This window comes from Budorcas taxicolor, chromosome 3 (assembly GCF_023091745.1).
Source record: "Budorcas taxicolor isolate Tak-1 chromosome 3, Takin1.1, whole genome shotgun sequence".
NCBI classification, from domain to species: domain Eukaryota; kingdom Metazoa; phylum Chordata; class Mammalia; order Artiodactyla; family Bovidae; genus Budorcas; species Budorcas taxicolor.
In genome coordinates, this window is record NC_068912.1 from 112321416 (window position 1) to 112333955 (window position 12540).

The 12540-nt window shown below is 48.4% G+C and overlaps 1 protein-coding gene across 1 annotated transcript in view; it reads left to right on the top strand.

The window, feature by feature from the left end:
- The window catches only part of CSMD2 (CUB and Sushi multiple domains 2), a 678376-nt gene that overhangs the window by 557944 nt on the left and 107892 nt on the right, over positions 1 to 12540 (top strand). The window contains exons 33-38 of the mRNA XM_052636874.1: positions 5233 to 5328; positions 6430 to 6633; positions 6991 to 7115; positions 7952 to 8048; positions 9133 to 9237; positions 12127 to 12245. Coding sequence (XP_052492834.1) covers positions 5233 to 5328; positions 6430 to 6633; positions 6991 to 7115; positions 7952 to 8048; positions 9133 to 9237; positions 12127 to 12245 — 746 coding nt within the window. The remainder of the gene's footprint in view (positions 1 to 5232; positions 5329 to 6429; positions 6634 to 6990; positions 7116 to 7951; positions 8049 to 9132; positions 9238 to 12126; positions 12246 to 12540) is intronic.

Consider the following 12540-nt stretch of genomic DNA (forward strand, 5'->3'; position numbering starts at 1 on the left):
TTCAGCATCAGTCCTTCCAGTGAATATTCAGGACTGATATCTGTTAGGATGGACTGGTTGGATCTCCTTGCAGTCCAAGGGACTCTCAAGAGTCTACTCCAACACCACAGTTCAAAAGCATCAACTCTTTGGTGCTCAGCTTTCTTTATAGTCCAGCTCTCACATCCATATATGACTACTAGAAAAACTATAGCTTTGACTATACGGACCTTGGTTGGCAAAGTAATGTCTCTGCTTTTTAGTATGCTGTCTAGGTTACAGCATATATATTCACATTTAGACATAGTTTAGGCTCTACGCCATAAATTCTGATATGTACTGTTTTCATCATTACTCTCTAATAATCTGTGATCATGATTTATTCTTTCTGCACAAGAGTTATTTAAGGATATCTCTTCTTTTCCCCCATCAACTTGAACATTATTGTTTTTACATTTAAACATTTGTGTTAATTTCTATTTTTATTGCCAGCCTGTACCATTTCTACTCTAGAGGTTGAAAGTGAAGTTGCTTAGTCGTGTCTGACTCTTTGTGACCCCATGGACTGTAGCCTACCAGGCTTCTCTGTCCGTGGGATTTTCCAGGCAAGAATACTTGAATGGGCTGCCATTTCCTTCTCCAGGGGATCTTCCCAACCCAGGGATTGAACCCAGAACTCCCACATTGCAGGCAGACACTTTACCCTCTGAGCCACCAGGGAAGCCCTACTCTAGAGATTAAATGAGGTCATCTCAGTAGCCAAAGGCATTCTTTTTAATTCCCTAAGTATCTGAGAAGAATGTGTGTTCTTTGTCATGTGGAAAGTCCGCAGAGAGGGAAAGGGTGAACGTAGGCTCTACGGTCACACTCTTGTTGTTCAGTCACTCAGTCCTGTCCAACTCTTTGAGACCCCATCAATTGAAGCACACCAGTCTTCCCTGTCCTTCACTATCACACAGAGTTTGTTCAAATTCATGTCTGTTTAGTCGGTGATGCCATCCAACCATCTCATCCTCTGTCATCCCCTTCTCCTCCTGCCCTCAATCTTTCCCAGCATCAGGGTCTTTTCCAGTGAGTCAGCTCTTCGCATCAGGTGGCCAAAGTATTGGAGCTTCATCTTCAGCATCAGTCCTTCCAGTGAATGTTCAGGACTGATTTCCTTTAGGATGGGCTGGTTTGGTCACACTTCCTGGTCTCTGCTCCCTGCTTTCCCACTTGCTTGGTCGGTGCCTGCGGTCATAGTGCTTGGCCACTCTGAGCATCAGTTTCCTCAAGTGTAAAGTGAAGAAAGCAAACATTCTACTCTTAGAGTTACTGTTCGGATTAAATAAGCTTTGTAGTAGCCATTAGGTCAGTCTTACTCAGTTTTATTGTTCAAACCCAATATATTAGTGGTTTTCAATGAAATGAAACAACCCCACACATACACACTCAACCAAGAAGGTAAATCGGGATTTTGGAGGGTAGGGATTTGGAAGGTAAATTGGGATTGCTTTCAGAATCTCTTGATAGATAAAAGTATAACCATAGATAGAGAAGTATAGTATGCTGCTGCTGCTAAATTGCTTCAGCCGTATCCAACTCTGTGTGACCCCATAGATGGCAGCCCACCAGGCTCCACAGTCCCTGGGATTCTCCAGGCAAGAACACTGGAGTGGGTTGCCATTTCCTTCTCCAATGCATGCAAGTGAAAAGTGAAAGTGAAGTCGCTCAGTCGTGTCCGACTCTTTGCAACCCCATGGACTGCAGCCCACCAGGCTCCTCCGTCCATGGGATTTTCCAGGCAAAAGTACTGGAGTGGGGTGCCATCGCCTTCTCCAGAAGTATAGTATAGGTACAGGTAGAAAGATAGGTATACATATGAAGCCTATGGATAAATATGGATATAGAAAGAGAGACGGATAGAGATGTAAATAACCAGTGGAAATAGAAATAGAGTTAGACATAGATGATTGATAGGTGGATGGATGGATGGATAGATAGATAGATACATGATTAATAGAAAGAAGTATAGGACCTGTATACATTAATATCAATATCCTCAGATTGTCTCTTATGTAGAGAAAAACTGATGAGGAGCCATTGGTGATGATGGGAGTGAACTGTGTCCCTGTCCCTGAGGTTGTCAGGGAGGAAAAGAAAAGCTTGAGGATCGCTACTCAACAGTCTTCCTTTTGTTTTTCTACTTGATATGTCAATGAGAAGGGCTTCCCTGGTGGCTCAGAGGTTAAAGCATCTGCCTCCAATGCGGGAGACCTGGGTTCGATCCCTGGGTCGGGAAGATCCCCTGGAGAAGGAAATGGCAACCCACTCCAGTATTCCCAGTATTCTTGCCTGGAGAATCCCCTGGACGGAGGAGCCTGGTAGGCTACAGTCCACGGGGTCGCAAAGAGTCGGACACGACTGAGCGACTTCACCTGCTATGTCAGTGAGAACAATTGTGCTATCTTCTTGTCTTCCGTGTTTGTATATGTTTGCCTCATTTATCTTTCCTCGTTTTCTCTGCGAGTCTTTTTCTTTTAAAAGGAAGTTTCCCTGTTTTATCAGTGAAGCATGCGATAACCTTATTTGGTTCATTCTGGGGTTTTGTTTGGTTTGTTTTGTTTTTGCTTCTTCACCCTTCCATTCGTACCTGACCCACAGCTAATTCCCAAATTTTGTGGATATATTTGTGCCTTATCAATGTTGTTAGTAATTATGTTCCAATTATGGACTTCTTTCCCAGGAACAAGTTTCTCCACTTGCATTTAGTGCTGTTACCTTCCTAACAATAATTAATTGGGTTGAACTACATTTTGCTAGTTGTCTTTATCCCTGATGCCTTTTGGTTTCCCTACTTTTGTTCATTTTTTAAAAGTCAGGCTCCTGACTGCAGTACTTTCTGTCACCTTGCATGTATGAGAATGCCTTTCCTTTGATGTATCATATAAATGACAACTTCATTATAAATCAAATTATGGGTCACCAACTTATTTCAAAACCACAGTGGTTACTTTATTCCCATAGTTAATGTTATGGATGAGTTGATGTCCAGTCTAATTCTTTGTCCTTGTAGGCAATCCATGTTTTTCTCGTTTAAAAACCTTTCATATTTTTCTTTATTTTTAAAATTGAAAAGGCTACTAGGATGTGTTGTGGTGGAAATCGCTTTTCATTACTTAGATCCAGCACTTTGTGAACAGTTTCACTTAAAACCTCAAATCTTTCTTAAGCTTAGAATTTGTCTTCCTTCTTAAATTGTTTGTTCTCCTTCAATTTCTCATCTTCTCTCTCTAGAATTCTTAATATATGCATATCGGATTTTTTTTTTCCCATATCTCTTCCATGTAACTTGCCGTTCCTCTCATTAGTTTAATCTCTCCATCCTTTTTCTGTGGATTCTGGAAGAATTTCCCAACTTTAATCTCCACTTTTCTGTTTGATTTCTGCAGAATCTAGTTCTTTGTCCTGGTGCTTTCATCTCTTTGCGGGCTTTATTGATCTCAGATCTGACCTTTGACACATTTCCTCCTCTACTTTCAGAGATAACAATGCTAGAATTTCATCTTGTGACAAGCGCGATTGAAAATCTTCTGAGATTTTTCACCTGTTCTTTGTTGTAGTTCACATAAAGATACTTGCTTTGACTTCTGTGAGTTCTCTTCCCTTACACCTTTGGAATCTTTTCTTATGTCCAGGGATTTTACTGTGTGTTTATCCCTGGAGATGGAGATTGCTATGTCTAGGACTGAAAGTTGAAACAGGATCTGGGAGAGATTATGAGGTCCTACTCCGCATATACCAGGTGGCTTAGACAGTAAAGAATCCACCTGCCATGCAGGAGACCCGGGTTCAATCCCTGGGTCAGGAAGATCCTCGGGAGAAGGAAGTGGCTACCCACTCCAGTATTCTTGCCTGGAGAATTTCATAGACAGAGGAAACTTGTGGGCTACAGTCCAGAGGGTCACAAAGAGTTGAACATGACTGAACGGCAATACTTTCACTCCACATATATCCAGCTGGGAGTATGGAAAAGTTGAGTTTGTTCTGCTCACATTTATTGAAAGGAGGACTTAGAGATGGTGGTGAAAATCAAGAAAAGCTTTTCTTCAAGTGTTTCCTTTTGCTGTGGCAGCCAGAAGTTAGCTGGGGAAGTAACTCCTAGGCTCAGCCATCTGGGACCTCTGTAAATCTAAATGTGTTGTGAAAAAGGGTCTCTAATCCCCACAACCAAGGATATCACATGGGCTTTCTGGAAGCACTGCTGGCCCCAGATGTGCCTTCCAAAGCCTCCTTGGCTGGTTCCAACGTCAGACCTCGCTGCAGTAGAGATATAGCCTGGCTTTCTGTTTACAGCCCTGCTTCCCTTCTGAGGGTGGGTCAGCAGACATTTCCAGGGGTCCCTAAGGTTGTGGAGGGGCAGCATGCAGAGTGGCCTTGCCATTGCCCATCACCCCACTTTCTCCAAGAGCTTCAACAGGAAGCGGATGGTGAGCAGGACTCCACCTCACAGATGCAGGTCCATCTGGACCACATCAAGCAGAAGACACACCTTTTTTTCTGATAGAGAGGCTGCTGGGCTTCCTTAGCTTCCTGTGCCTGTGCAGACTTTCCCCAGTTTCTGTGTTATCAGTTGGGTGACAATACACCCTGCTTTGCCTGGTATAGTCCCAGCTTTCACTTGGTTGTCTCAGAATAATAATTATTAATAACATGCCCTTTGACTCTCAGAAGTGCCCTAGTGTGAGCAATAAATTATATGATCTCTCTGGTTATCACTCATTTCACAGGGCATCTGGGAAAAGCCTGGGATGCTCTCTGATGATCACATCACCCTCCTTCCCAGAACTTGGGGCCTTTTTGCTTGTTTGTTTTTATCAGATTGACATCAGTTTTCTAAGTAAACCACCAGTCACTTTGGTAATGGCCATTCTCCCCATCCCTGTGGGTCAACATGTCTTTAGAAGCTTTCTCCTTTCTAAACAGGTCATTTGATCTTTCTGAACTTTTCTTTCTTGATCTATAGACTGTGGGTACTGAGTGCTAACCTTGCATTGCTATAGGTCAACATAAGACCATAGATGTGAAAGCTTTCTGTAAACTTTAAAGTACAGTATAAATGTGAGGTTTTATTTCAGGAAGACCTGGGAGGTGGAAGGGGTTGCTATGTGGGATGTGGGTAGCACTTCTGTCCTGGCCTGGATATTACCTACCAGGCCCGACTGACTGCTGGACTCACCATCTTCCTCTTCTCCTCACCCCTTATCTTGGCAGGAGAATCGCTGCCCTTGGCCACCTCCAATCAAGTCCTTGTTAAGTTCAGTGCCAAAGGCCAAGTACCAGCCAGAGGCTTCCACTTTGTTTACCAAGGTATGCAGGATGTGACGTGGGAGGTGTGAAGGCAATCTCCATCTTCGGGGATCAAGGAGAACAGGGACCTTTGACCCCCCCAGTCTGAGCCTCATTCTTACTGTGTTTGTGGGGCAATTCCCTGAAATACTGTTGAATTTTATACATCCAATATGGACAATTCTTGAACCCAACTCCATGTTGGATAAAGGGAGAAATCAGAGAAGGGAAGCTAATTTGTGCCCTCCCCCACTCCCCATTGTGTGGCACAGTCCTCATGGCATTGAGAAGATCAGCCCAGGCCTCTTACCTAGACCTTCTCCCATGGAGTATGGCTTTGCCTGCAAGGCCTATAAAGGTCCAGGAAAAACATGGGCTTCAGAGTGAGCTGGACATGGATTTGAACCCCAGCCCTGGCACTGTCTAACTGGGCATCAGCTACTCCCCCTCTCAGAGCCCCAGTTTGCTCATCTATAAAATCAGGGTTACCATGTCACATCACAGAGTAGCTGGCACAAAGTGGGTAATCAGTGTTCCCCTCCTTATGGCCCTGAAAGGCCAAGTCTCAGAGCACCCTAGCCTTCCCCTGCAGGCCTCAGCCTCTCTTTGCTGAGGAGAGTGTCCACTCTCCTGGGGCTCAGGTTCCAAGTGAGGTCCTGTATATTCCACTGCCCAGAACGACCTGCATTGCCCTGTGTGGGGGTAATCCTGCCCCGCAGACACCCTTCCTGGGCCTGGGGCGGTCCGAAGTCCTATCGCCCCCTTTAGGTGGGGAAGGGAAATTCAGGTCTGTGAGAGCAGGGCCCTGGGCAGGGTCTTAGGGGACATCGGACCCTACCGGGCAAGGGGCTTCATTGGGAAGGCGAAGAGCACAACTGGGCCTAAAGGCTGGGCCTGAGACTCTTACTGCTTTCCATAGTTTCCAGAAGCTGTGCTACCTGGTGTGTCCAGCTGTATTTCAGGAAGATGGGCCTCATCCTAGAAAGCCCCCTACCCCCGCCCTAAGGGAAAGCACCCAGAGCCTCTCAGAGTCCCACCCCGTTCCAGCCCCACGCTGTGTCCACCCCCAGACCCATTTCTAGAAGGGTGAGGCCTGCCCCTCAGCACCCCTGTTCCCTGCAGCGGTGCCCCGAACCAGCGCCACGCAGTGCAGCTCAGTACCAGAACCCCGCTACGGCCGGAGGCTGGGCAGTGACTTCTCGGTGGGGGCCATCGTCCGCTTCGAATGCAACTCCGGCTATGCCCTGCAGGGCTCCCCAGAAATTGAGTGCCTCCCCGTTCCTGGGGCCTTGGCCCAGTGGAATGTCTCAGCACCAACGTGTGTGGGTGAGTCCTGGACAACCAGGGCTTGGGGGAGAAGATGGCCAGCGAATACCCAGTGAGACACACGAGCTCTGCCTGCCAGGGTAACTTGAGAGAGCGGGTGGCCCCTTCCAGGTCAACCCGTGTCCCGTGAGTGGGTATGAAGGGGCAGTGGAAGCCGCTGGTCGGGGTTGGGGGGATGGGGGTGGCGGGCCAGAGTCCAGGTCCCTGAGGAAGGGTCGTAGGCGGACCACCCAGGGAGGGGGGCGGGACTGTGCACGTGGGCGGAGCCAGCAGGGGCGGAGTCACAGCGAGGCCGGAAGCCCTGGGCGGGGTCTGCTCCCTGCGGACCCACCCAGATGTAAGCTGCCTCTCTCCCAGTGCCTTGTGGCGGAAACCTCACGGAGCGCAGGGGCACCATCCTTTCCCCCGGCTTCCCCGAGCCCTACCTCAACAGCCTCAACTGTGTGTGGAAGATCTTGGTCCCAGAAGGCGCTGGCATCCAGGTAGGAGCCAGGGGGAGACTTCGCAGCCTGTCTCCAGCCCCTCAGGGCAGGGACGCAGTGGAGGCCCACAGTCAGAAAAACACAACAGCTCCCAGCTCAGGAAAGATGAGGTGTGGGGGCTGGCTGGGCCGTCGGGGAAGCCGACGAGAGGAGGAGGTGGGCCTGGAGGTGGAGTGTGAAGCCTGGGAGGAGTCACAGGAGGTGTTTTTCAGGTGACTTGAAGGGTACTGTTCTTACGATTTTGGGGGGAGTTGGGAGAGGAGGCATTGCAGGTGAGGGGAAGGCGCAAACCGACAGGCACCCTCTCACACACATCGGGGGTGTTGCGCCCGCAGCCCGAGGCAGCAGCGGAATCGGGGTCAGACTGGTGGGTGCGGATGGAGCAGGTGGAGGACCCCCTGGACAGCTGCTGCTCCTGGGAGGAGGGGGACAGACCCCAAGGCCGACGGAGAGAAACCACAGGGACTCCCGGTGGACAGGTCCACCCAGGGGTGGGTTACTGGCACGCAGCTGCAGGATGTCTGGAGACAGGACAGTGAGGAAACTCAAGGAGTGTTGGAGAGGTGAGGAGAAGACCAGTCGCCCCGAAGTAGCCCTATGCCCTGGACTGTCCTTTCCCGCTTCTCTGCCTGACAGAGCACTCCACTGTCACGTAACCATCCCACCTCTCTCTCCCTCAATGAACTCCTTGGGAACAGGGATTGCGTCTAACTTTTATCAAAGTTCCCAGCACAGTGTGATCCAGACGAGGTGCTCAGTAACTGAAAGGAGGAGGGGGAAGGGAGTGGGGAAGAGAGGATTGCCTAACCAGCAGTTCACTCCCCCTGCCTTCCCAGATTCAAGTCATCAGTTTTGTCACAGAGCAGAACTGGGACTCCCTGGAAGTGTTTGACGGTGCAGACAACACTGTAACCATGCTGGGGAGTTTCTCAGGTGAGATGGGGGCTTCCAGGAACCTGGACTCGCAGGGCAGCGGTAGAATTATTATTATCATTATTGAAATGGGATTCATATGCCATAAAATTGACCATTTTTAAGTGTACAATTTAGTGGTTTTTAGTATATTCACAAGGTTCTACAACCATCACCACTATCCAATTCCAGAACATTTTCATCAGCCCCAAAAGAAACCAGGTACCTATCTGTACACACTCCCCATCGGCCTGCTCACCACCACCCCCTGGCAACCACTAACATACCTTCTGTCTCTATGGATTTGCTTGTTTCAGACATTTCATCTAAGTGGAGTCCTACAATATATGGCCTTCTGGGTCTGGCTTCTTTCATTCAGTGTAATGTTTTCAAGGGTCAACCCTTCACTGTGTGGATAGACCACATTTCATTCATCCATTCACCAGTTGAAGGACATTTGGTTGTTTCCACTCATTGGCTAATTATGAATAATGTTGCTGTGGACATTCACATACAAGTTTCCACGGGAACATGTTTTCGCGTCTCTTAGGTATATGTATACCTAGGAGTGGAAATCCTGGGTCGTATGGAGATTCTGTATATAATTTTTTTGAAGGACTGCCGGCAGAGTGGCCACACCATTTTCCATTCCAGCAGTGCTTCTAAGTGTAGTGTATGATTTTGCCCAAAGGCCAGGGCAGTTTATCTGGGCCTCGTAGGCCCCAGAACTCCCTGTTGCCAAGATCTAGGAATGAGTCACATGCCCCAGGTAGACTGTCTACAGTGCCTGGACAGCCCAGAGAATTGTTCATGTCAGAATCGCTTTGAAGACACCTGGCAGGGACCACCTTATAGGCCCCGAAGGAGGCCACCTGCTGCTGGCGCATGGCGTGCTCACCGCTCTTTTGCCAGAAGTTGTTCAGAGTCTCTCCTCCTGTAGGTATTAGAAACCCAGCACTCTGAGGGGAGCTAACTTGTCATTCAGTGGGTTTGATAGCTGGGGACACATGGGGACCTTGGGATGAGAACCTCAACAGGTTGCACCAGGGGTGGTGCCCAGGGGTGGGAGAGGCTAAGCCTGATTGGTCCCTGTTTCCTTGCCCAGGAACAACCGTGCCTGCCCTACTGAATAGCACCTCCAACCAGCTCTACCTGCATTTCTACTCAGACATCAGTGTGTCTGCAGCCGGCTTCCACTTGGAGTACAAAAGTGAGAATCCAGAGTCTCAGAGTGTGCAGGGTTCAGGGTGGGAACTGACAGGGCCTGAGTTCCCCACGAGAAACCGGGGGTTGTTCTGGGGCTGTGTATTCTCTACCCTGCTGAAGCCTCACACAGACCTAAATGAGGATGCTCAAGCTCAGAGAAGGTCAGAAACAGCCAGGGAGCAGTGAAGCCAGGGTTCTCACCCAATGCAGAAACCTGTGTGCTCCCTCTGAGTCCCCACAGGAATGGGAAGGGGCCCGGGATATTATTTAGAGAATAATGGAGGTGTAAGGTGCTCCAGTCTAAAAACTGGCCTCTCTAAGCTCTGGTCAGTGATGCAGCTGTCCTTGAATGTCCTCTTCTCGTTGCAGACTTTACTCCCCTCCCATCAGATTTCTCCCTCCATCCTCAAAACCTTACATCCTGGCTTCCAGCATCCCTAAGTGATCACAACTAAAAACCCTTGCAGAAAAGGGTTACAGGGAGAGAGAGAGGTGCAAACTACTGGGCATGAGATAGGCTCAAGGGTATATTGTACAACGCGGGGAATAGAGCCAATATTTTATAATAATTGGAAGTGAAAAGTAACCTTTAAAATTGTATTAATTTTTTTAATTTTTAAAAATGAAAAAGGATTCCAGATGTGCCTTGTGGGGCAACAAAGACAGAGGTTGCTCGGGTGGCTGCTTTCATCCTGAGACTGTCTGCCCGTCCCCTCTGCACGGGTACAGGAATGGGTTGGCAGCAGGGTCTGTCACCCATTCATTCAACAAATACTTATTGAATATTTACAGTGTGCCAGGTGCAATGCTGGTTTTGCTAGGATTGTGTAAGATCAAGAGAGAGGAGTCCTTTCTGAGTCCATGGGAGAGAGGCAGACATGTGGACAGAGAAGGGCATGAGAGCTGCAGGTCTCTCAGGGGTGTCCCCAGGAGGGGCAGCAATTCTCCCCGGAGCTGGAGGGGAGGTGACTGTCCTGAAGAAACACGGGACCCCTGCCAGGTGGCATGCCCTGTGGTAGGCGCCCACAGAACGAACGTGAACAAGCACAAAGCGCAGAGTCTAGGGGGAGAGGGACATGGAGACAGTCATTGTAGTGCAACCTGATAGGCTAAGAGAGTACAGAAGAGGGGCGCCGGCCCTGGCCAGGTGAGACTCTACAGAAGGAGCGCCTGAGTCAGGTATGGGATGAGAAGTGAGAAATGGGGGAAGGGGTATTTGACTGGACCCTCTGAACAAGATGGACAGATGGAAGCCCCACTTGCTGCTTCACCCAACTGGTGTCAGCATCACCCAGCTGGTATCAGAACAAATGCGTCTCATCCAGGTAGTGGAGAGGGGATTGGCTAGATCCTAGGATGCTCATCACCTGAAGGAACTGAAATGGTCAGCTGGTCAGAAAGTGCAGGGCAGCTTGAAGCCAAGACCCTGCAGGGTGGAGGACAGGACAGGGACCTCTGAGACCTTCCTCCCACAGACCTCTCAGACCTCAGTCACCTGGTGGGCTGAAGTATCCTAGGCTCTTGAATAATTTACATTTTTCCTTTCACCCTCTCTCCTCTGTTCTCTCCAGTTTTGTTTCTTTATCCAATATTTAAAATTGAATCCTTTAATGTTCCCTTTTCTTTCTTGTTCCAAAGAGAGACTTCTTTCCTAAATCTCCTTTTTACTCTACTGCCTCATTCCCAGGAAAAATTCACCTCTTTGAAAAATTTTTTTTTCTTTTTCTGCTGTTGCTGTTCAAGACAACTGGTGGTTTTCTCAGTAGCTGGTGTTTATCGTGCACTGTCCTCTCACAGTGGAAGAAGCTAGGGGATATCAGAGGTCTCCGTTAGTATTTGGAGACTGAAATTCCTAGGAGCCAGGACCCTGTAGTTACATTTCCATTTTGTAGATCATTTACAAAAAGAGTACAGAAAGGAAGAGTTAACTGCTATTGTAGAGGCAAAGGGTTTTGCAGGATACAAAAGTCCTGTCTATTGCTATGACTCATATTTGATGTGTATTTAATTGAAATGGAAATGACCAGTCTGCTTTCAAAAGTAATAAATTTCTTATGATTTTTTTAAAAAAGTCTTCCTTTGTAGTAAACTTGGCTTAAATAAAATTCACCACTGCCATGTAAAGAAATTAGAATGGACTTTCAATTAAAGAAATTAGAATGGACCTTTCTCCGTGTCCTTCCATCTTTCTCTCTCTGTCTCGACCTTTCTCTCCATCCCATCTTTCTCCTACCACACTTTTTGCTCTTGCTTCCTCTCTTTTTCCCTCTGCCCCTCCTCCTCCTTCTGTCCACCACTTCCATTCCAGTAAGTAGGTCTTAGGTTACTATCTTGTGATCACCTCAGTAAATACTGACTTGCCTTTTACTTGGAGGGTAGGAAAGAGTGGAGAAAAAAAGAGACAAGATGACAGCTGAGATGAAGCACTTCCAGTTCACTTTGATGATTGTTTTAATACTGTCCTTGAAATCTTTTGTCCCAGATGCTGAGATCTGTGGATTCAGGCCCAAGCGGCTTTCATTTCTAAGCATCACCTCCACTTCTTAAAAGCCCACGGAGTTGCATGGGAAGAGACGAAGGAACTTCCTGGGGTGACAGCAGGGTTGTATCATTTTGAGCCTGGAGGCACAGTCAGAGTTCCCAGATGATACCCACCTGCTCCAGGAGGCTTTGATCTGTTGGGTGTCTGTGCCATATGCACATTCTGATTTTTCCCATGTGCTGGGAGGTGAAAGTCTTGGGAAACACGGGCCTAGAGGTTGGGAGGAGAGAAAGCAGAGAGGACACAGCTTGGAGGCAGCTTCTCCTTGCTGCCAGCACTGCCTGCAGCCTGCTAGTGCATCAGCCTGACGCACTTGTCCGTTCTCCTGTCGTCTGTCTCTGTCTGGTCTAGCGGTGGGCCTGAGCAGTTGTCCAGAACCTGCTGTGCCCAGCAATGGGGTGAAGACTGGTGAGCGCTACCTGGTGAACGATGTGGTCTCCTTCCAGTGTGAGCCGGGATATGCCCTCCAGGTACCTTCCGTTGACTCCCCCCCAGGACTGATCCCCTCCCTGAGCTGGGATCAGCCAGCCTTCTCCCAGTAGAGCTGCAGTCGCCGCAGAACAGAGAGAAGCTCCCCAGATCCCTCAGAGACTGTTGTCCCCTCCTGGAGCTGTTCATGCACGAGACAGAGTGCTGACTTTGGCCGTTTGGCACAAGCCAGCCTCAGATGTGTCCCTGCAAAGTTTCGGTTTGATTAGACTCTAGGAAAACTTAATTCCTCTTTGAAGGCGATGAAAGAATCTAGTAATTAAAGGAGTCTCCTGA